The 24,704-nt window shown below is 47.0% G+C and overlaps 1 protein-coding gene across 1 annotated transcript; it reads right to left on the bottom strand.

Annotated features, from left to right (window-relative positions):
* Positions 1–453: 453 nt before the first annotated feature.
* VCP (valosin containing protein) lies at positions 454–23,342 on the bottom strand. The gene is made up of 17 exons (XM_049794484.1): positions 23,244–23,342; positions 17,628–17,739; positions 17,070–17,242; positions 14,782–14,924; positions 13,165–13,295; positions 10,851–10,982; positions 10,340–10,442; positions 8,382–8,515; positions 7,989–8,124; positions 6,807–6,919; positions 5,982–6,146; positions 5,749–5,871; positions 4,464–4,676; positions 2,904–3,212; positions 1,828–1,983; positions 1,331–1,485; positions 454–914 (listed from the first exon to the last, which is right to left on the bottom strand). Exons 1-17 carry the CDS (start codon positions 23,258–23,260, stop codon positions 809–811), a joined length of 2,421 nt encoding a protein of 806 aa, XP_049650441.1. The 5' UTR covers positions 23,261–23,342; the 3' UTR covers positions 454–808.
* Positions 23,343–24,704: the final 1,362 nt, after the last annotated feature.

The following is a 24,704-nucleotide window of genomic DNA, read 5'->3' as shown; positions in this document are numbered from 1 at the left end:
AGTGTTGTGCTGAAGCTCCCCTCTTCCCTAACCACAGCAGTGTCACGCTGTACCACAAAGCCCAGAGACAGCCCAAGTGGCCCCTTCTGCCTGCCTTCAGCCAGGGCGGATGAGACGGGGATTGCTGGAGAAGTCCTTTGCTGCAGAGGAGCCAAAACAGCAGGAGAGCCGACGGCTCATGGCCAGCACCGGAGAAGCAACACCAGATACCCACTGCCAGGATCTCTTACTCGGTGCTTCCTGCCAAGCCAGGGCTGGGGAGAGACACTGCCAAACCGATTTCTTCCCTTAATGTGAGCTAAGAGGTGTTAAGAATGAAGAGCAACCCCGCAGGCAGCAGGGAAGCCCACGTACAGATGGATTCCAGCAGAGCGAGGAGTGCTCGGACAGCACCAGAGACACACATTTAAGAGACAGTGCCAGCACCACAAAAAGGAACTGCTGGGGCCTGGCTAGAGTTTTGGAGGATTTTTATTAATTTTTTTTTATTATTTTTGTGTTTTGTTTTTTTTTTTTTTTATACAGGCTAGCGTTGTACCCTTTGCTAAAGCTGCTGATTCTGCCACATAAACTAGAACAGAAATTTCTCAGAAATTAAGTCAGTTCCCCTCCTTGTTAATTCACTGTCTGCCTCCCACCTGAACAACAGTCTGGATTTGTGTTTGCAGAAAACATTCCCTGTACAAAGTCTGACGTGCAGCTACACTGTTCTGACTGAGGAATGAAGAAGCCAAGAGTCCATTGAACATTGGATTTTTCCTTGTACAACGTGGCCTGATTTGGAGTTTGGTCCACTGAGGACAGCCAGTTAACCGTAGAGATCATCGTCATTGTCTTCACTGTACACGTTGCCCCCACTACCGCCTCCTGTGCCTTGGCTCGGACCGGCACCGCCCTGGTTACCAGACGGGAACCTGTGTACAGTGGTGCAGAAGGGGAGAGAAGAGATGCTGTTCAAAAACCTCCTCACAGCTCAGCACCATCCCCTCCCCTCCATGCCAACACTCCAGCGCCAAGTAGGGCAGGCTGGAAAAATAGGGTGAAGCCTTAGGGCAGGTCACGCAAAAGGCTCACACGGCTGCCAGCTGTCGCTTGTGTTAAAGGAAGAAGGGTTGATGGACTTCAGGAGCACTAACAGAGTAGCTACAACCAACCCGCAGCACAGCCTACACCTGCCGCATTGTACACTGGCTGCTGTACACGCTGGGGAGAATGTGAAAGCGCAGTGGAAGAAGGGTTTGTTACCCAGAATCCAGCAGAAAGCTGCCTCGGTGCTCTGCTCTGCAGCTGGCTGAGCCGTGCTGCCCTCCCGCCACTCCCCCATGGTTACCTGAAGCTGCCAAAGCCACGGCTCTGCTGTAGAGTCTGTGCAAACATCTCATATTTCCTGATGTCATTGTCACTGACAGACCGGCGAGCAAAGCGCATGGCTTCCTCAAAGTGATCCCTGCGTATCTCAGGAACGGGGTCGTCCTCCTCCACTTCCTGCAGTGGGACAGAGGGCCTAGGTGAACTGCGTGTCCGAGTTCTGCGGCCCGACAGCTGCCCACAGCCTCTCTCCAGGCCAAGGTGCTCCAACACCTGCTAAGGCAGTGGCTGGAGAGGGATGCTGCAGCAGACCGTGAGTCAGGGCTGCAGCAGGGGCCTTCTGAGCAACGCTGACCACGAGGCACCACAGGAGGGCCTCAACCTCCCACAGGACAAGAACAAAGTGCTCCAGCTCCGCACAGAGTGCAAGACCCCACTCATCCCCACCCGAGGGTTACAGAGAAGAAGACATCACACCTCACACACGTGAGCAGGGAAAGCTCAGAGTGCCCCACTCACCATGGCGGAAGGGTTGGTTTGCCTCTCGCGTTCTCGCCTGATCTCACTCTCGATGGACTCACGGATGGCCAGTTTGCAGGCACGCTGGCAAATTTCTGTCAGGTCAGCCCCCGAAAAGCCATTGGTCATCTTAGCTAGGAAATCCAGGTCGACATCCTAGTGAAAAAAAAAGAAGCAAGAGACACCTCTCCTTAACACCTTACATCGTCAGGTGACAGAGAGGTGTTCTCAGATCCCATGGTATCAAAGTGCTGCCTTAACTCTGGTCAATTTTTGGAAGATCAGCTAGCTGTTAAGGTTCTTGTTTTTGGGAAGTTAACCACACAAGAAGGCAGGCCATGCTTCCCACACACCCACCGAGAACCCACAAAGCAGCTGTAAATGCCTCTGCACCTGTGGATTTAGGATATGATTTGCTCAGGTCTTGGCATTAGGAGTTAAACAAAACAATGTTAGACTGGAAATGGAGATGGGGCACAGGCAGACCAAGACAAACCAACCATCTCCTCCTCCCCCTCAACTGAGGGTGTAGTACTGCAACCTCATTTGAAGCTTTCCTTCCCAACAGAATCTAAAAAGGTAAGCTCGGCACAAAAGAGCTTGAGCTCTCACTTGACATCTGCTTTTCCCTGGTTAACTGTCAATTGCATTACTGCCTGCTCCCCAGGCAAGGGACATAGCTCTTGCCTGTGATTGAGTTCAGCAACAATTAACTGCAACAGTTCCTCTTCAGTTTCCATTTCCCACCCCCGTGTTCTACATTTACTTTTCTTTCAGAGTATAAGAATCTTTTCCATCTTGCCATAACAGGCTTTCCTGTTCCCACACTGTGGGCAGAACTCCACTATGTGAGACAGACCTGCTGTACTTACACTCTTGACACCTAGCTTCGTTGATACCTCGCCTCAGAGCTCAAGCCTCCCCCCACCTCTTCATTTCCATCCTTCAGGGACTGAAGGTTTCCCAGCTCTGTACCTCATGGAGCAGCCACCAGCCCTCTGCTCTGTCCCCAGCTTGAGAAGCACATGCAACACACAGCAAACCCAAGCTGGATGCAGTCAGGGTGCAGATCCTACCTTGGCAACTGGCGACTTCCTCAGGTTGGCCTTAAGAATAGCAACCCGGGACTTCTCGTCAGGCAGGGGGATGTAGATGAGCTGATCCAGGCGGCCAGGGCGCAAGATGGCTGGGTCAATGATGTCTGGCCTATTGGTGGCACCAATAATGAAGACGTTCTTCTTGGTGGACATGCCATCCATCTCTGTCAGGATCTGGTTGATGACACGGTCTGCAGCACCACCACCATCGCCAATATTGCCACCTCGAGCCTTTGCGATCGAGTCCAGCTCATCGAAGAAGAGCACACAGGGGGCTGCTTGGCGGGCCTACAAAAAGCAAACGGGAACAATTAGTCCATGTTAATATGCTCCTGGCAAGGAGCACGCTCACTTCACACTAAGCCTGCCCTACCATTAAAGCAACTCAGAGCATACCAGAGCACTGTTGCTGCAAGGAAAGCTTGGAGGAGCTGCTCTAGAACAGCCTCCTGCCACACAAACCCTCAGTTAAATTCTCCTGAAAAACAAGCTGAATTTCCCCAGAGCCAGGAGCATTGTGAACCAGGCAGAAAGGCAGTAACTCCAATGCCTAGAGGGAAAGCTGGAGCTGATTTGCCTAACTCTCCCTGCAAGACCTGGGGACATCAATTGGTTACTTAGGCACTCAAGTGTCAGTAGGGAAGATACATCCAAGGGGGGGAAGGGGGAAATCAAATCGTTGTCTTCAGCTGCCTAATGGGCAGTTATAAGGAAAAGGGAGCCAGACGTTTCTTTGAGGTGTGCAGTGAAAGGATGAGACCACAGGCACAAACAGCTGCGAAGAAAATTCCAGTTAGAAAAAAGTAAAAAAACAATTCTTCACAGTGAGAGCACTCAAACACTAGCACACAGGACCAGAGAGGTCGGGGATTCTCCATCCCTAGCAAGCACTGAGAACACAAGGCACTGAGCACCCTGATAAAATTTCCAAGTTAACTCCCTGCTCTGGGCAAACAGCTGGACTAGATGGCCTCTAAGGTTCCCTCTCAACCTAAATTTTTCTCTCTCACTCTCCTTCCAACTTTGTTCTATCAGCACCTTCCCTGAACCACAAGAGCAATGATTCCCAGGATAATCCATGCAGATAACCTTCTTGGACAGGAGGCAACCCTACCGATGGGGCAACTGAGCAGTAAGAGTGAGCTCCTTTCTAAGCCATGTGTACTGCAGGACAAGAACCCATAGGGTATTTTGAAAATCTGTAGATGGTGACAGCTAATGAGGTGTCAAGGTAAGTTTTCAGGGTTGTGGAGGATGTCCATGCCATCCTAACACTTGTCTCACTGCTAAGGCGTTTGGGGCATTTATCATCCTGCACCAACAGATGCAAATTGCAGCCAGACGAAACAGTTTAAATAGCTATGTTGCTAAAGATGACTAATTCCCTAACATCAGGAAAGCAGCCCTCACTCTCAGTGCAAGTGGGCAAAACACAGAAGACACAACCAAGAACCAGGCCAGTAAGACAGATGCAGTGGAGACAAAGTTCTGGAGGTACCTGAGCACAGACATAGCTCAGGGAGAAGAAGAAACACTTACCTTGTCAAAGATCTCGCGCACGTTGGCTTCAGACTCACCAAACCACATGGTGAGCAATTCTGGCCCCTTGATGGAAATGAAATTTGCCTGGCATTCATTGGCAATGGCTTTGGCCAGCAGCGTCTTACCACAACCAGGTGGCCCATAGAACAGAACCCCTTTTGATGGGGTCATACCAAATTTGAGGAACTTGTCCGGGTGCTCCACAGGATACTGAAGGAGAACAAAACAAACAAAAACCTCTCATGGTTAGCCAGAACAGGCTTGTACCTTAGAATCACAGAATGTTTTGGGTGGGAAGGGACCTTCAAAGATCATCTGGTCCAATCCCTGACAGGTCAGTTTGTTTCTCCTCCCACCAGAAACACTACCTGAGATTTGTGGTGGGTTTATCACAAAATCCTGCCTGCTTGGTGCCACTGGATTTTTTTAAATGGACACTGGTTGGAAAAGCACCACAGCTAAATTGAAAAGCTGCCTTAAACAACCTATTTACCTCTAACAACTAAGTACCAGCTCAGGTAGTTTTCCAGCACACTTAACCCCAACTTCACTCTGCCCTGCAGAAGCAAAAGGGAACAGCTCATTAGCTAACCTATTCACTTTGCTCTCCAGAGATGGGCAAGGTGTCCATTTGTCCAAGGTGAGCATTTATCCTCAGCAATGAGGTCAGAGATAGGTGATGATTTCAACATCAAAAAATTAGATTGAAAATTAGATTCTTCTGTTCACAGACAAGATGTTTCTACAGTGCCAACTGAAAGCTGGAAAGTATTAAACACAAACCATTCCCATGCAGCCACCAGGAGTTTCCACAGATACTTCGTGACTTTTTGTCCCAGTCTTTCCCTTCATAGAAGGCTTCACAATCCCTTCTCACCTGTCCCTTGCTAATGCTGATGGGAAGCCCTTCAGACGCTCTCTGTATGAGAATCTTCATCCACATTCTGGCATATAGAGCCACCACGTAAGAGGATTCTCAACAGTAGTCCCACTGCTAGTTTCTACTTAAGAGAAGCAGAACTGCTGCTGTTTCTGCATGCAGCACAACACCCACCCAAAATGACACTGTAGACTCAGCTAAGGAAAGCCTGATGCTGCTTCCCAGTACCTTCCTCTTGAAGTTCACTAAGCATGGTATTTTTAGTCCATTACAAGCAAATTCCATAAAAACCTCTCCATTTACCCTGCTCACAGCCCAAACAGAAATCCAAAGTAGTTCTGGATTTTATTATTATAATTATTTTTCAAGCTGATTAGGCAAAAATGTGTTGGAAACCCTTACCTGTACAAGCTCCTGGAGTTCTCTCTTTACATCTTCTAGACCACCAATATCTTCCCAGGTTACTTGTGGCACCTCCACCACAGTCTCCCGAAGAGCAGAAGGGTTGCTCTGGCTCAGAGCCCACTACCGTTAGAAGAAACAGCATTATGTGAATTCTAACACATCATGTTCACTTGCTTCAGACAAGCAAATACACATTGCGCACAAAAGAAAGAGGGGCACTTCTGCATTACCCTGAAGTCATCCATGGTCACAGCCAGCGAGTTCATCACTTCAGCATCAATGGTTTCATCTTCTAGGTCTATGAGATCCATCTTCTTTCTGATAGCCTGAAGAGCAGCTTCTGAGCAAAGAGCAGCCAAGTCAGCACCAACATGGCCATGGGTCTCGTTTGCCACCTGAAAGCAGAGCACTGACTATGACTCACAGGGATACGAGCAAGTGCTCTGCAAGGGCAATGCATGCTCTGGTCACTCACTGGGAAGTGCAACAAAGCTCTGGAGGACAGCAACATCGCTGTTTTGCTGCAGATTCAAGACAAGTGCTATCACATATTTAACAGGCAAAGACACCGCTGTTCCACCTATTTGAGATGAAAGCTGCAACTGGAATTCAAATGGTGTGCAGAAAGACAACCCTGAGGACTGCAGTTCTTCATCCAGGACAGAGATTACAGGAACCATCCAGTTTACACATGGTGTCCACTGTCACCACAACGCTCACCCATCTCTGTGTGAGCTGCTTCACGTTTGCTTTACTTTTAAAGAGAATGCCACAGCAAACAAACCCAAGAGGACAGTGGCAAGGCGCGTCCAGGATGGACTGACACACATTGGTTTCACTTAGCCATGCCATTCTTAACTAGTGAGTGAGGATTTTTGGTCACTGGTAAACTAGTTAGAAGGAAGCCCAGAGATCATGCATTCACCCAGTTTCATGCTGTCCTAAATGAGCAACTACACTTATGCGATCAAGCCTTAACAACTCTTCCACTACAAAACAGAGCATTGGGAACATCTGTCTGCAGAGACAAGGTTTCCTAATAGCACACTACTCACCTGTTCCAGATCCACATCATCAGCCAGTTTCATATTTTTCGTGTGGATCTGCAGGATCTCCAGGCGCCCAGTGGCATCTGGGATACCAATATCTACCTCTCTGTCAAAACGACCTGGGGAGTACAAAACATATGCTGAGCTGCTGATTCTGCGAACTAGAGGAGCTGCAGTTGCTGCTTTCCTCTGACTGAACAACCTGATGACAAGCCACAAACACATACAATTTCGGAGAATGCCAGAGCTTTGGGTTTCTCTGTAGCATCTGTCAGCACAGTAGCAGAGTCAGATCAGAGAAGGAGGAAAGGCTTTAGCCATTTAGGGAAAGTGATACTACTAGAAAGTGATTAACTAGAGTTCAAGATCATATGACACAAAAGATTGCTGGTTTACTAACTTATAAGCCTCATTTTTAGGAAAATATGCTTTCTGAACCAACATACCGTAAGACATTTTTCTTTATTTCTACCTTTGTGTCTACATCAGAAGAGTCCACAAATACTGAGAGACTTTATTTTTCAGAACTTTCACAGCAGTACCCAAAGTGGTGAAAAACATGAACTGCCCCCATATCTGGGGAGGCAGGAAACCTAGGTATTACTGCTATATTAACTAAGGTACATACACCTATCATTTTTCTCTAGCCATAGCTGTGCATTCAAAGGGCTTGCTACACATTTAAGAGGCTGTTTTCCCCTGCACACTTGACTCATTTGCTATTACAGATTTTACCAACTGGTCATAAACCAGTCATTCATTCACACTGCAAAGTTTCAAAAACCTGGATCTCAGAAACTACCAGACTTCTCATCAATAAAAAAAAAAAAAAAAAAAAATAAATCGGACAATTCAGAGCCTTCTGCAACCTAAGGCATGAACATTCCCTTAAGCATTTAATCCTCCAGTGTGTCCTGAAATAGCTTCACCTAATAGAGGCTTGCACACTTTTCCACGTTGAAGTATTTTTTTACTTCCACAAGTTCTAACCTAATACAGCACAGAAAATGATACCGAAGTCTGGAAGCCTAGATATGAACTTCAAACAAGCATCTGGAGAGAGGTCAATAGTTTAAGTAACACACAGAAGATGTTTAGTATCAATTTCTGCTCAATCCTTCCAAGGCCCCTGAAGCACAGCCTGTAACAAAGTATGTGATACACAAAAGAGACTGCAATCCTGGTTACCAAATCTCCTGAGTGCTGGGTCAATGCTGTTAGGTCTGTTGGTAGCTGCCATTACAATCACATGTGCTCTCTGTTTCAGTCCGTCCATAAGAGTCAACAGCTGAGACACAATGCGACGTTCCACCTCTCCATGTGTCTATGGAGAGAGAAAGCAGTAGTTAGACCAAAAGCTCTACAACAGGAGTGCAGCAGCTAGTACTGCACCAGAGCGGACAGATATGACAGCCCTGAGCTGTTAAGAAACATCATGAACTAATATCTGATTCTTCTCAGAATACCACTGAAATCAGGCATTAAGTTAAATACTCCTCTACTGTGCAGTCAAATGCAGAGATTCATGCCAGTTTCTACCAAAGAGGACGCACTACTTTACCTTCTACAGGCTTTCTTTACCTTCTCTCTCTTAGGAGCAATGGCATCCAGTTCATCAATGAAGATGATGGCAGGAGCGTTCTTCTCTGCTTCTTCAAAGGCTTTCCTCAGGTTGCTCTCAGACTCACCAGCCAGCTTGCTCATGATCTCAGGACCTGAAAAACAGCAGCACTGTGGTACCCAGAAGAGAGGCAGCTAGCCCCAAGACATGCAGCTGAATTTTTTTAGTACAACGTTCACATGGAGCAATCTATTTTTCAAGCCAAAGCAAATACTATCAACTGAGTTCACTAAATTTGCAGCTGAACAGGCAAGAACAGCATGCAGAATTACTTTCTATCATTATTCTGGTGTTTTCAGTTTACTCTAACAGAATACAGCGCTAGTCAATGAGCTACCTTTAGCTGCCTCTTTCCTTACCCTATTTCACACTTGGTGAGCTTCTCTGTAATGTGCCACCACACACTGTTAATGCCAGTCCTAGCTTGCAAGAGAAGCAATCAAATTATATGGTGATGAATTATCAGGGTAGGGAAGGAAAGCTCTAAGATACTGATGCTGCCTTTAGCTTACTTTACACAGGTATACATTTACCTCTGTAAGATCCTATAAATGTGTTTAAAAAAACCCCAGCAAAACAAAACCAAAAAAATCAAAACCCCAAACCCCATCTCCTCTCAAAGAATAAATAAAAAAAAGTTAAAATGTGTAAGCACAACAATCCCAGAAGAAAGGACAGCATTCCCCTGAGATCCCCTACAATCGCTGAACACTAGTGCAGGCTTACAGATTTATTCTGTCTGATTTTTCCATCATGCTGATAGGAGTGGTAATGAAGAGAAAGTATGCTTCTAGAAGATCCAAGAAAAAGAAACCTGACCCTCAGGAGTGCAAAGCTGCTAGCTGACTGAAGCACACCAGCTGCAGAGCCACTGGTGCAGGCAGGTACTAAGAGTCTTTCATTACAGGTAACTCACCAGTTCATACCAGCTCTGTCTAAAACACTGCCTGCAGTTCCAGGCTTGGGACCAGCAGACAGAGAATGCATCACTAACTCTGACAACGTTATTTTTATTATGCAACAGAAGTACAAGTGTCTAAAGAAATGGCAGGCTCGTTAGCATTCAGTGACAGAAGTCAGGAAGTATATGACAAGGACAACATCTGGTTAAAACCAGCCCATTTACACTTGGTATCTTGAGATATGAAGCAAGTCACTTCCCTACTGCTGGTCACTGCTATGCTGTGCTATATACTCCTTTGTTATTGCCTTCATTGGTCTATCTGATTGAAATCAGAAAAGAAAAGCAACACTCCTTAAGTAAAAATGTTCAGTTATTCCAGCACCAACTGTAAAAATCGGACAAAAAAGCAGTGAGGAAAATTCAGAATTTAGTCCTTACTGGACATAAACCAGTAAGCATCTCAACTGCTACAGGTGTGAGTTATCAATAAAAGGTTCTGTCACTTGGTAGCTAAGTCCCAAGGTACTCATTATAGCTTTCAGGAAAGTTCCTCCCAATTAATGGTATGTGAAACAAAACAGGTCTTGTGCTTTACTTGAAGGGAAAGAAATCCACAGCAGACCAGCTTCTTTTCTGAATGGAACATGGTGGGAGCAACAGAAGCAGGTGTCCTGCACCCATATACTTAGAGTCATCTTGGCACTTCACTCCTAGCTCTGCTCTCACCAACATAAATGAACACCCAGACAGACAGACTCCAAGTCCCTGCGTCGCAAAGCTGTCTTCCAACCACCCTGCTACAACACAATCAAGCTTACGGGAAGAGCCACTACAGATGCTTCCCCACAAATGGCCCCCAAGTGTCCCCAGAGGCACGCTTGAAAGACGTAAGGAAGGATGTCAGGGAGACAACATGACTCTACGAGCCCTATTATTACCATAATACTACCATTACCATAAGATGGATGAATGAGCACACAGCAGATCTGGGGCCAAAACAGTCACAAAACTTACCATTGATCAGGAAAAAGAAAGCCCCTGTTTCGTTGGCCACCGCTCGGGCAATCAGTGTTTTACCAGTGCCAGGAGGACCATACAGCAGGATCCCACGTGGAGGCTGAGGACAAAGGCAAGGGAGTTAGGTGGTGAGCTAGTATCTAAATGCCTGAGTAGCTTCACAGTGAAACTGTAAGCATTTGGTAAAACCAGTCCAAAATTGCGATGCAAACTCATACAACAGCTGCCCTCCCAACATTGCTATCAACACCCTTACTACTTTGCATGACACACAAACAAAAACCTTGCCAGTAACTGACAACACCGATTCAAAGCATCACTCTGCTTTACAAGATGCTTTCCAGAACATGTAAAGAAATACTTTCCTAACACCAGCATTAAAAAAAAACAACCCCAAACCCAAACACAAATTACTTATTCCACCCACCAATGCCTCATAAACCTCTGATATCAAGAGCCATCTGCAAGGGCAAGCCCACTCATCCACCTGGTGCACACAGGGACTTACCTTCACCCCTATGGCCTTGAAGAGTGCAGGGTGTCGGAGGGGAAGTTCCACCATCTCTTTGATTTGGGCCAATTGCTTCCGGCAGCCACCAATGTCATCATAGCCCACTTCATTCAGTGACTCCTCTTCATCCTACCCGGAAGAAAATATATTAAACATCGGAGTGAAAACAATGGTTCAACAACCCCTCCCAGTCTACAGAAGCCAGGAATCCGGGTTTTTGCTCGTAGCCACGTCTTTGCTGTCTTGAGATTCTCACTTTCAAGACTTCCTTGTGTCTTCTATGATTGTTTCTCAGCTCTGTCTTCCCAGATGTACGAAGTGAATTGCCTGCATGAATCTAGACCTCACTGAAGCCCACCTGCTTGAATAACAGCCTCTTCTGCCAGGTTCCCTACAGACTCTAGTGCAAAACAAGCTCTGTGACCCTCTGATGTGGCTAACAAAGACAGCAATAGACAGCGAAGCTCAGTACAAAATATACTTATTCCTTAAACTGTAAGTGATATCTCTAACTCCTTGACATACTCTAGCAATCATACAGTTCTCAGACACAGGGTTGTCTTTTGGGATTGACTCAAATAAACAGAGGATGTTAAGATCCAGACATGCAGATAAGATCAACTGTAACAAATTCTTCCAGTACAGCTCTACAGCATCCATTCATTTGGCTGTCCAAATCTCTACTGGCCTTAGTTATCTGTTACATTATGTCCTGGTTTTGGCTGGGACAGAGTTAATTGCTGGTACAGTGTTATATGTCTTGGATTTAGTACGAGAAACACACTGATGTTTTCAGTTGTTGTTAAGTAGTGCTTATTCTAAAGTCAAGAATTTTTCAGCTTCTCATGTCCAGCCAGCAAGAAGGCTCGAGAGCCACAAGAAGCTGGGACTAACTCAGCATAGGTGGGCGAGTGGTAAGCAATTGCATTGTGCATCACTTGTTTTGTATATTCCGATCCTTTTGTTATTATTGTCATTTTATTATTGTTATTATTAGCTTCTTTCTTTCTGTTCTATTAAGCTGTTCTTATCTCAACCTATGAGTTTTACCTTCTTCTTTCCAATTCTCTCCCCCATCCCACCGGGTGAGGGGCTGTGAGTGAGCAGCTGAATGGTGCTTAGTTGCTGGGTGGGGTTAAACCATGACACATTAGGCCACACTAAAATAATAAAATAATACAGCCTGGAATCTCAGAAGGGCTCAGTCCAAGACCCACAAACAGGAGCTGCTACCTCAAGCAGGTCACTCAGAGTTCAGCCCTACCAAGCACTGAAGGTCTCCAGGTTTGGAGATTCCTGCCCTCTCTGGGTCCTGCAACAGGGTTGGGGGAAACCTTTTTCCTAGCATCTACTGGGAATTTCCCTTGATCCAGCTTATGCCATTGCCTCTAGTCCTGTCCCTGGGCACAGCTCTCTGAAGAGCTTGGTCATCCACCCCCTCCCATCAGGCAGTTGCCAGTAAGTTGACCCTTTGCCTTCTCTCCAGGCTGCATCATCCCACTCTTCTAGCACCACCTCACTCATTCTGACCTCCAGCTCCTCATCATTTTGGTGGCCTTGGTTCAACTTGCTCCTATTCATCTCTGCTGTGTCCTGAAGAGCCCAAACTGGACTCACGGAGTGCCCAGATGCAGTCTCACAAGTGCAACATAGGTGTGAATTTTTCAGAAGGCAGCTAAGTACAAACCAGTCCTCACCCTGATTTGCAGGTAGTAAAAAGGCACTTACTTTATGCAGTATGCAGCCACCTTAGCTCATTTCTCTGAGATTTCCTACTCTGTAATACAAAGGTGGCCAAGACCTGACAGACAAGCCACTCGGCCTGCCTGAAGCTTGGAACACTCAAGGCTAAACATCTTAAGGGACTGGGGAATTATGTTTTTTTATTTTTTGTTTGTTTGTTTTTTAAGTCAACCATTTGGGGGTTTCAAATTTCTCACTGAAAAAGCACGAATTGCCTTCTTAGCAACATTGTAAGCTCTCCCTCCCATCAGTCAAGGGAACTTTGGAATTAAAAATGCATCCAAGTCCAGCATAAGATATCTGGAAGCAGATGCAAAACCAGCTGCTGCTGAAGTATGGCATCTCATCAGCAAACCTACACACTGGTGCTATCTCAGCATATAAGGAAGGACACTGGAAATGTATTTCTCTACCTTCAGCAGCAGCTCATCTCCTGAAACTGGAGCTTCTAACCATTACATTCAATACACAAGACCAGGAACTCCAAACACTGCTGCTCTCAAGCACTGTCAAACAGATTTTGGACAGAGGTGATTTCGGTAGAACTGCATGGGAGGATTCTGCTCACCTCTCGTTTGATGGGCTCTCCTTCACAGTGGATCACTGTGTCTGGAGCCACTATACAGTATGGACTTGGATCTGTCTCCACCACTTTGAATTCCACTGCACGCATCCCTCCACGCACCAGGAAGATGTCACCTGTAAAATCCCACACTTAGTAGCCTGCTGCAGCTGACATCTGCAAAATGTCAACCCTTGTACTACCAGCAGCCCCAGAGGACAAGGAAGTGGGTTACACAGGTGTACACTGCTGGCATTTGTAACACTGCTCTGCATTTTAAACTCCAGAGCTCCATGTTCTGTGACTACCCGAGCACCGTTTAGATCTGCAGCAGTTAAAGTTCTCAAATTTCATCCAGTAACAAACAGCAAGCAAAACCAGCAAACAATAGAAAAGAATACTCTGCCTAAATACAAAACACAAAGGCAAGGAATCACATTTCTTTTCCATTCAGTTTCAATTTAATATTTCTAAAACACGCAAAAAGCCCTAACTTAATAAAAATTCATTTAGAAGTTATTATAGTTGCTACTAGTTATAACTGGTTGTCTCCAAAAGCAGAATAATATATAATACTGCACTATGACTCCAGACTAAACTGGGCTACAGAAGCTGGACAACTTCAGCTTGTGTTTACAGTATATGTCCTGGTTTCAGTTGGGATAGAGATAACTGTCTTCCACGCAGCTGATATAGTGCTAATGTTTCTGAGTTTGGTATGAGAAGAATGTTGATAACATACTGATATTTTCAGTTGCTGCTAAGTAATGTAGACTAAGTCAAGGATTTTTCAGCTTCTCATGTCCAGCCAGCGAGAAGGCTGGAGGATCACAAGGAGTTAGGAGGAGAACACAGCCAGGGTAGCTGACCCAAACTGGCAAAAGGAATATTCCATACCCTATGGCATCATGCCCAGTATATAAACTGGGGGGAGTGGGGGTGGGGGGATCACCACTCGGGGACTAACTGGGCATCAGTTGGTGGATGCTGAGCAATTGCATTGTGCATCACTTGTATATTCCAACCCTTTTATTACTACTATTGTAATTTTATTAGTGTTATCATTAACGTTATTAGTTTCTTCTTTTCCGTTCTATTAAACTGTTCTTATCTCAACCCAAGACTTTTACTTTTTTTTTCCCCGATTCTCTCCCCTATCCCACTGGGTGGCGGGGAAGTGAGTGAGTAGCTGCGTGGTGCTTAGTTGCTGGCTGGGGTTAAACCACAACAGTGTATTAGGACCTACTTGTTCCAGCAGAATTGCTACTAGCACAACTTCAAAAGTGTGCTTGGTTTTCTACGCACTCTCTCAGTCATTAATTAAATTATTTTAAAGAAGTGAGTTTAGTCAGAGTGACAGCTGGTATACCCAACCTATTGATTAATATGCAAGCAACTCCCTAATTCCACGAAGTGATTTAATGATATTTTCTCCCGAGTTCTACCCGAACCTTTTCTGATGCTCTCCCATCTCATGTAGCAAAAAACCACAGAACTATCATCTACACAGGTCAGTCTAATGCTTTGCAGAGGTCTGTGCAAGCTTCTAGAAATTCTCTTTATTCAGTCTCAGGACTAGCTCACACTTGCTGCCATCAGGACTGTAATAACAGGCACTATTACCTTTCCTGATGGGTCTGTATGCTTCCAGGAAGTATGGCTTGAGATAGACCTCAAACAGATTCCCCGTGATCCCTTCTACCGTGTCATCAATAGGCAGCACATGGATACGTTTGCCATATTTCACATCTGGGCACGGCTGGATGCTGCAACAGAAGAAACCTCCAGTTAGCCACATCATGCTGGAGTTACACCCAAGTCTGGAAAAGGAAGTGATGCCCCTTCCCAGGCCAGTACGAATGCCAGAAAGGACCCTCCAAAGCCCTGGTGAGACATCCCACCTGCATAAGAACATTTCAGTGCTGACCAGGCAAAAATCATGCCCATCAAGAACAGTCTTCACAACACTCACTTTCCTTCACTCCTCTCAGCCCTATCCAAGACCACTGGGAAATTTCATACTTTCTTCCTACCCCCCTGCTCTTCTGTAGCCTCCCTCGCCATCCCCAAGACACATTCACAAGCTACTTATGCCGCCTAAAGACCTGTGAGAGTCAGGAGCTAACTTCAGTTTCAACAATGAGCTACTGCTGAAGCAGCTGCAAGGGAAAGGGAGCTGGGGGAAGCTTTTTGTTTCTTCCTCTCTCTAACTTACTACAAAGACCAGAGGCCCTGTTGCTGACAACCCTGATTCTGAGCAAAGGCTCTCATGGTACCAACCAGTGGTAACCAGCTTGCAGCCAGGTGTCTGTCAATCCCACTTTGCAGAGGCTGACATTTAGGTTAAAGTCTGAAGGCCCCTTCCCCCTTTTTAAATGAACACTACAGTTATTATTTTGCAGTGTAGGAGAACAGCCTACTGTAGTGATAGCTCCAAGTATCAAGCTGTGGCAGAAAGCTCAAACAGGCTTTGCCAGCTAAGAAAAGCCTATGTGGAACTGCAGCTGAGTATGCAACTTTTCATACATGACTTTGCTCAAGACTCTTAATAGATTCTTTCACCACATGCTTTACAGAGAGGACACAGCAGAAGGGTAAAGACAGACTGCCTCAGAAGGGAAACAGTTGACAGACCACAAGCAGGAAGCGATTAGCACATGAATCTGGATTTTGGCAGAAACCAGGCCACGGAAAGTAACATAATAAGCAGTTAAAGATCAGCAAGAAAAATTCTGGGGGCAAGAGGTGTGAAAATTCTCTGACCCTTGCAACACAGCGAAGACAATTGCTAATGCATTTGGGAGGCTGAGAACCACTACACAGTCCCAAAAGAGAAGGGGAGAGTACAGGCTGAACTGTCACACTAGAAATGACTCTTAACAGTGAACTCACATCAGGTTAAAGTAAGGATTCAACTTTATTGTAAATCCACAGACTGACACAAAGCACTGTTCCGTTCCAACTACAGTGGCATTTAAAACTTGCATTTTCTAGTGGTAGAGGGACGGGTGGAACAGCCTCATTTCCCTCCTCTATAAAGTTTGCATGAATCACATTTTGCATTTGAAGATTATTCCAGATATCACCTCAGAAAGTCTAGTGTCAGAAACGAGACTCCAATCTTCCCAGAACATGCAGGATATTCCAGATTAGGAGGATGCTCAGGAAGAGGATGAGCCCTCCCACACTTAGGCCTGCAAACTAGCATTTTTATGTTTAAGAAGTGCTCACATGCTTCCCTCCCCCACTCCCATCACAGAATGGAACCTATCTCCCAGAAGCTGAGATGCATACTTCAATGCTTTCCCACTCCTTTCTCACAACAAAATCCCTGCAACACCTTTTAAGCATTCCTAATTTTAAAATTATTTTTACAAGAAAAAATCCTTAGGGGATTTTTAATCTTGCTATTTGACTGCTTTATGTTTTCGTTGCTCATTTCTAGCAAATTTTAACTTCTGTTTGCCATAGGACAGCTCAAATACTACAAGATCAATTACAGTGTTGTTAAATGACTTCCACAGTTAACACTGTGGACATTAAAAATTAAGACAAGAAAAATTTGCGAGTTCACCTGACACTGTAAATTTGGGAAGACAACTGTGACAACAGTGGGATAAATGAACCACTCAATTTAATGACAGAACCTGGGCTCATGAAAGTCCTGAGGAGACTTCAAGAATCTTTAGCATAATTTTTTAGTATTAATCTGAATATGCATACAGCCGGAAACACATGCAAAAATAAACTGAGATCCCTGATCTTGAAAACACTTGCATGATCTCCTCTGGAAGATGTAGGAATACTTTCTGCAGACCCTGCCTCTGCTACTGACTCAATCAATTCAGAGCCAGCACACAAGTTATTTAGGCAACCCAGGGATACGCAACAGTTAGCAAACAAGTCCTCACCTGATCACATCACCCAGACGAACCCTCAGGTTGTTGCGAACAACCCTATTCATGCGAATCTTCTCATCTGAGCAGGTGTCATCTGACAGAACAATGCAGACCGCTTCCCTCCTCTTCTTTCCTTTTAGCAGGACAGTGTCTCCTCTGAAGAGTTGCAATTCATCCATTTTTGCCTGTAAACAGTAATACCATCAGAACAAGCTTTTGACAAAACAAGAATTCAAGTATTTGAAGGAGAGTTACTTGACTTTGAAGAATTACATCTTGGAAGCAATATATTAAATCCACAAGGACAGAGGCTCCCACTACGCTGGTCAAGAGCTAATCCTGAAGCCAGACTAGGGGCACAAGTTCAACTGAATGCTAAAAAATTGAGAATCAAAATACATTTTAACATAGAAGAGTGTTAGGAAACAAGACAACCCTCCCTCACTCATAACAGCTGCAGCTTCCAACACAAATACTTAGATTCATGTTGCAAAGTTACATTTCAAGTTAATACACAGCAACAGCTTGCAAATTACCAGATTAAATGGTTTGCTTTTACAGATGACGCACCTGGGACAGTGACACAACACTGTTGTCTTCATTGATGGCTTCATCAACAATTAACCGATTCGGCCTGTTCTTCTGCTTCAGAATAGCAGTTGATAAGTCATCCGCTTTAGAACTGGTGAAGAAAACAGAAGTTATAAGTCTGAGTGATACTGCTCCCCCCTTTCCAGCCACTCCCCTGCTTTCTTCTCCATTTTCTACAGGTTCCTTTGTTGTCTTGTCTTTTAGAAGCTATACTTGTTTGTAAGACAAAAGAGAATGTTTTTTCCAGGCACTAGTTGCAGAAGTTCAAAGCACAATGTTTCCCATCAGTAAACATAACTACTTTATTAGCCTCAAATGGAAACAGCTATGAAACTATCTATGAAAAGAAGTGGTCAGTGAGATGTTGCTGACTGCAAGATGCTTTGCCTAAAAGAATTAGTCAGACTCATCTGAAATCACATGTAACCACTGCCACCGAAACAAAAGTTCAAGTCTATTTGGTGTCAAATCCCAGATAAATAGGGGAATTAAAGGACAATGCTGCAGCTCCCCTGACAGGAAGTTTTAAGAGGTTAGCCTGTCGAGGCTTATTAGTTAAACCTAGCAAGCCAGTAGAAATATTCAAGTGCTCATGAAAAATGGTGTTTTCTTTCTTTCTTTTTTTTCTTTCTTTTTTTTTTTTTTTTTTTTAGGATATAAGCACCTTTCCACAATACCTTCACAGGAGTCACTGCAGCTCTTAGCCCACTGTGCTGCAAGAAGTACGACAGATAATTTCGCTTGCCTTGACAAAACGGAGCAAATCAAACACCAAGGAAATGGAAGAAAGGCAGATTAAGTGTTCCCCTTCAAAATCTAATACAGTAAATTCTCTCTATGAAAGAAATATGAATTCGAACCAACTGATCCCCAAGGAGGTCTTGGAAGTTGTGCATTAGCCAGCCACAATAGCAGCAGGCTGTTGTAACTTCCCTTGGTAGGCACCTGACTACTTTCTCCAAGTATTCAGATGTGCCAGTGTCTAAGGTCGGAACAGAAAACTTTGCAGTTTGGTTTGATTCTGACAAAGAAAAGAAAGTCCTCCTTTGTCCTAAGCAAGGGGCAAGCACCAGCAAAGAGTAGGAAGCTTTGTGGACAACAGTGTTGGCTGTACACTTTGGCTCCATTTCGCTCTTTTACGGACAAAATAACCAGCAGCAATCAAACCTTGAGTGGAAGTGGCAAAGCAAGCAGCTACACAGCACGAACACAGACTGTGGCAGCAGTCCGTCACTTGGCATGCCCACTGCATTTTTAAAAGTCCATCAGAGAGGGGATGTACGGTGTGATCTTACCCAGGTGCCCCCGCCCCTCAAGACAGACATTTTTCCAAGACAGGCTATGCGGTATTGGCTACTTTCTCTGACACGTAAAAGGGGGAACAATACCAAGCAAGCCTATGAGGGCAGCCAGCTTGTTTCCAAGAGGTTTTCAAGCTTCATGTAAGCCCTGGCAGCATAGGAAACATGTTGCAAATCACAAGACAACATTATTTTAAGTGAACAAAAAAAGGAGTTGTAAAACACGTCTTTCCCGGACTGCCAGCACTAGGCAAGTCGCCTTTTTCCTCTCCTCATTAAAGAGTGCAAGAGACAAGACATCAACATCCATCCCTTTCGATGCGAGATGTTACAGATCCATTCTTTGAACCCCAAAAGACACAAGAAAGGCCGCTGGATACATCCTGGGAGGACCTCACGAATTCCATCTTCAACCCAAAACGTGGTCTTGGTAGAGTCCTAAAAACTCTGGGATTTCCAGGAAGACAGAGAGCAACAAGAAAACTGAAACAACACACTGTCAGGCCAGACAGGATCTTGTGATTAAAACAGCGTGTAACACCAACAACCTACTCCTAAGGACCTTGCTTCCGCATTAGCTCTAGAAATTAATTTAGCAGGTAGATTATAAAACTTGAGATAAGGGACACCAGCAAGAAACAATACTGTTTAGCCAGTTGTCCTGGCTTCAGCTGGGATAGAGTTAATTTTCTTCCTAGTAGCTGGTATAGTGGTATGTTTTGGATTCAGTATGAGAAGGATGTTGATAACACTGATGTTTTCTGTTGCTGCAAAGCAGAGCTTAGTCTAAAGTCAAAGATTTTTCAGCTTCTCATGCCCAGCCAGCAAGAAGGCTGGAGGGGCACAAGAAGCTGGGACTAACTGGGCATCGGTAAGCGACTGGTGAGCAACTGCATTGTGCATCACTTGTTCTGTATATTCCAAACCTTTTATTGTTATTCTCATTTTATTATTATTATCATTATTAGTTTCTTCCTTTCTGTTCTATTAAACTGTTCTTATCCCAACGCACAACTTTTACCTTCTTCCTTCCCTTTCTCTCTCCCATTCCACTGGGTGGGGAAGGAACAAGTGAGTGGCTGCGTGGTGCTTAGTTGCTGGCTGGGGTTAAACCATGACACCCATTGGAAGTGTGAATGTAACTCATACCCCTCCACACATGAGATGTGGATCCAAAGGCCTTCTGATAAGAAACCGCTGCCAGACTTTGGCTATATAAACTGTCACTGAAACTGAGCGGCTGTCCCTTGGGATGCAGAGACTGCCGTGCAGTCTAAAAAAACCAGTCTGGGACACAAGATAAAAATAAATGGAAAAGGAACTGGGCAGCATGTGGGAGCTTTTTGACCGCAACTGTCCATAAACCAAAAGCTGTATAAATCTCGAAAGTTCCAATACCTCCTGACACACAGCAGTGCTGAAGAGCAGAGCAAGAGGTCCACTTTGTTCTGCTGAATGTGAGAAAAAGTTTTGGTACTGAAGAACTGAATCTACAGTTTCCTAAGTAAGAAGCGAGGACTGGATCAATGTTGCCAGTACATTACTGCACTTAAAGCAATCAAAAAGCTTGGAGGCATTAAAAATGGAATAAAGGTCTCCAAGAAACAGCATACAGGCATCTAAATGTCTGGGATCAGCTTCAGTTATCTGACCTGATAAGTTCAGTAGACAAAGAAACAAAGGTGTTTTAAAATTACATCAGCTACACAGGAGAGTGATATTATTTCTCCTACAGACAAGTGTAAGGACTTTGAGAGACAACCACTACCCATCTTTCATCAGCAATTTAGAATATTGTTATTATCACCATTTGCCCTCATTGCATCTCTCCTGGGGGCTCCTCATGCTCTAACTGAAATGAAAGAGCAAAATACACCCGTGCACCTCAGCCAAACTCAGACAATCCCTGATGTTTGTGCATCAGAGAAGGAAAGCCTAAGCCATGGGTTGGCGTTCTCTCCTGCCAACTTTCCTACACGTGCTGGTGAGCTTCAGTGGAGGGTAGGACAGACAGCTAACCTAGGTAATTTTTAAAGCTCCTCAATGAGTTTCCCATCAGAACGAGCCTGGTGCAAATCCTCTAGATCATCACCCCTACTCACCCCTTTTGTCAACTCCCTCACACACTTTCCCTCTCACTCCTTTCTTTCACTGACTCAACAAAGAGATAAACTGAACACAAAACGTAGCTTTAGAGCTGTTTTGGTATTAAAAGGAAATTCAAAGCCTGCATCAAGCCTGCCACAGACAGAGGCCAGAAGTGAGGACACAATCCCCAGCATAGCTAATGGCAAACTTGCATATAAAGCACAAGACATCAATAAAATTGAAGCAAATATGTATTAGCCCTAAAGACCAACAATAACGGGTTCCCTGTTCCCATCCTCAGCCCCCTTTTCTGTCTCAATAAAGCAGTCCAACAGCCCCATTTGACACAGGGAAAGAGGGGGGGGGGGGGTACTTTTTACAACTTAAATCACCTCAGCACTTTTCTCTGTGTCAGATCTCCCCTCTTCAGCATGTGATAATGCCCAGAGGCTATGCATTATGGTGGACGGTATGAAAAGCAAGAGCAGAACTTAATTACCAGTTTGTGATTCTTCTGAAAATGACTACCAACCTCCAAAACTCCAATTAAACTAAGGGAATAGGTCACTTCCTGCAAGTCTGTGCTAAAAATATAGGAAAATGTCACTGACTCAAAATGATTCCAGCTGCAGTAACGAAAGTGAAAACAGTCATGCATTCTGTAAGCTGGTGTGCCTTTTTATCAATATTCACAGGAACTCGCTTCCAAGATAAAACCTGTCAGTGGTTTCTTACCACCCTGAACATCCATGTTACAGACTGAACTGCCTTCCCCAGGTAGGTATTAAAAAAAAAATAATAATCCATAACACATATTATCCATTGAAGCAAACGAGTGAGGTGTCTGATGACTGCAGCCACTTAATGGAACAGCACGTGACAGCCAAGCGGTGAGTTCATACTCGTGCTTGATATGCCAAGTTCTCAAACACTGTTTCAGACAGGTAGGCACACGAAAATGAGAATCTCTTCAGAAACCGCACTCTCCTGCCTCTTGCAGTGCTACTTGCTGTGCTAAGGCTCAGTTCAGCAAGATGGCTGCCAGCAGCACTGACCCAAAAATGGCAAAGAGTAACTGTTTTCCAGTTGCAGAGTAACTTTTGTTGATTCCCACGGGCTGAGAAGAACTTTGCTAAAGTAGAAATTTATTTCTAAAGACACTGTTCACCTCAGTTGCAAAACATGCCTCCAAGACCACCACTTCCACGACAAGCTCTACCACGGACACTGAATTCTTGGCACACCTTGCTGGAACTGACTCAGTAGGAGCAAGCAGGTCTAAATTTCAGGACTTGCAAAAGGAAAGGAGAACATAAACAATGGACGCTAAGGGGACCAAAACTGCCTCTGAAAAGGCCAAAAAGTCCCATTAAGTATTCCTGGATTTGGGACATTTCTCTTTAGGTTCTATTTTTACGCCTCTCAAGGGGCAATGGAGTGGCTTGCACACGTGGGCTGGGAGCTGAGAGACCACTATTACTCAACTCATTTTTGAGGAGCGCGAAACACGATCCTTAGCCCTGAACTGAAAACAGTGAGGCGAGACACCGGAGACGAAAATATAGACGATTGCCTCAGCTGCCACAGAGGCCAGCCCGGCACAACATGTCTGCCTCTGCTAATGCCAAGTCACTTGCTAGCCCCGGCCCAAGGGCCGCTGCGAGGAGGAGGCCGGGACATGTCCGTCCCCCCCCCCCCCCCCCCCCGCCCCGCGCCTCGCTGCCCCGCCAGCCGCTCCGGGGCCTGGAAAACAAAGCCCTCCCTGGCTGAGGCCTAGACCAGGCGGGACGGCCCGGGCCCTGCCGGGGCACGGCAGGCAGGCAAGGCGGCCCCGGGCGGGGGAACGGCCAGGGCCCAGCGGGAGGCCCGGCCCGGCCCGTCCTCGCCTCCCCCCGCCCCCCCCCCCATGACTCGACACTTCCCGGGGAGGCCCGGCCCGACCGGGGTGGAGGTGTGGGGGGGGGGGGGGGGGGGTAAGAGGAGCGGTGCGGCGGTGCACGGCCCATCCCCCTCCCGGCACCGCCGCCGCCGCCTCCTCCTCCTCAGGGCCCGCATGACACAGCGGGATCGCGGGACGGATCGGGCCCGCCGACGGGCCCGGGCCGCGCCGCGCTGAGGCGGGGTAGGGCGGGCTAGGCCCGGCCGGGCCCAGCGGCGCTGCGGCGGGGCCTAGGCCGCGGCCTGCCGGCGGGCGGCCCGCACTTACTCGGATCCTGAGGCCATGGCGCTGGGGGGGGAAGGGGCGAGGGGAGGCGGGCGGCGGCGGCTCCTCAGGGCGGGCGGCGGCGGCGGGCGGCGGGTCTCGGGCAGGCTGGCGGCGGCGGGTCGCGGCGCTTCGCGCTGACTGAACCTCAGAGCCGACTCATCGGAAGGGAGAGCTCCGCCCCGCGCCTCCTCGCCTGCCTAGCAACAGCGTGCGCTGACCAATCGGAATACCGCCCGGCCAGCGTCTCAGCCAATGGAAGGGTCGGAAGCGGGGAGGACGAGGCGGGGTGGGGGGAGAGAACGGGCGCTCTCGCTCCTCCGCCCCGCCCCTCTCCTTTTCCCTTCCCAATCGTCACGAGCCAAGCGCAGCACTAGTCAGCCAATCGCAGCGCCGCCCCTGCCGTGGCTCTTCTACCGGACAACGCTGGTCGGGCAGCCGATCACAAAAATCCACCAATGGGAAAATCCGGGCGAGAAGTCCCGCCCCGACGGCCCTCCGCGTTAGTGTCGCCTCGCGATTGGCTAGCGCCCGAGGAAAGGGAAAGGGGCGGCAGGTTTGCAGCCAATCGGAAGGGGCGGGAGGCGGGCGCTCGGGGAGGCTGGCGGGTGCGCTGAGCGCGGCGGGTCTCAGCCGGCGGGGCGGGGGTGCGGGGCAGCACCCCGGAGGGCTCATTTCCTTCGGGTGAAGGGGTATGTGCGGCGGCCCGGCCCTTCCCCTCCACCCAAAGCCACCCGCATCCCTTTTCCCGCATTTATTTACGGTTTTGGCGGATTTTCTTCTCCCTGGCTGATTTTTTTGGCAGGGCCGGACTGGACGACCCTCCAAGCCCCGGTTCCCAGTCCGGGTGGGTGCTCGCATCCCCACGTCCCTACCCGGGTGGCGTTTCCTTTGGGGCCAGAAACTCGGCTGGAGACAAGTGGCCCTGGCCCCACTCACCCCGGGGGGATTGGACCGGCAGAGGTAATTTTCCCAAAGGAACCGGGGGGCAAACCCCCCCGAAGCCCCTCTGTGCCCCTCCGGCATTCACAGCCCCGTTTGCCTCTTGGTCTTGCAGCTCCCGGCCATTTGTTCCCTCTCGTGGAAGGCAAGGCTTGCTAAAGGCTCGGCTTTTGTGTCTGCGGGACCTTCCTCACCCAAAATTAGCTGCACCAAACAGCAGGCAGGAGCGGGTGCCCCTTCACCCCTGCTCCCTGCGGTAGAGGGGCCCAGAGCCATGCCGCACGGTTGGCGCGGACCCCCAGGGACACACAGGCACAGGTCTTGACCCTGCCGCTGTCCCTGGCTAGTGCAGCGCGGTGGACGTCAGACCTTGGAGCTGCGTGCTTCACCCAAAATCACTTCTCCAGGCTCCAAACTACACTGACCGAGTAAACAGCCAGCATGCAAAGCACGGGTAGGACAGGTGATCTGGCACACCTTCACTTTGGGAGACCATCTGGCTCTGCTGCCAGATTCCTGGAG

The sequence above is a fragment of the Accipiter gentilis genome, chromosome Z (assembly GCF_929443795.1).
Source record: "Accipiter gentilis chromosome Z, bAccGen1.1, whole genome shotgun sequence".
Classification (NCBI taxonomy): domain Eukaryota; kingdom Metazoa; phylum Chordata; class Aves; order Accipitriformes; family Accipitridae; genus Astur; species Astur gentilis.
The sequence above is the reverse complement of the archived record's forward strand: the minus strand, read 5'-3'. Positions and strand labels throughout refer to the sequence as shown.

Excerpts from the sequence above, each read along its gene's own strand:
- VCP (XM_049794484.1), bottom strand. Across the intron at positions 13,296-14,781 it reads ATACAGACCCATCAGGAAAG|GTGACATCTTCCTGGTGCGT; the intron begins GTAATAGTGCCT and ends GGGATTTTACAG. Across the intron at positions 1,486-1,827 it reads AAACCAACCCTTCCGCCATG|GAAGTGGAGGAGGACGACCC; the intron begins GTGAGTGGGGCA and ends GTCCCACTGCAG.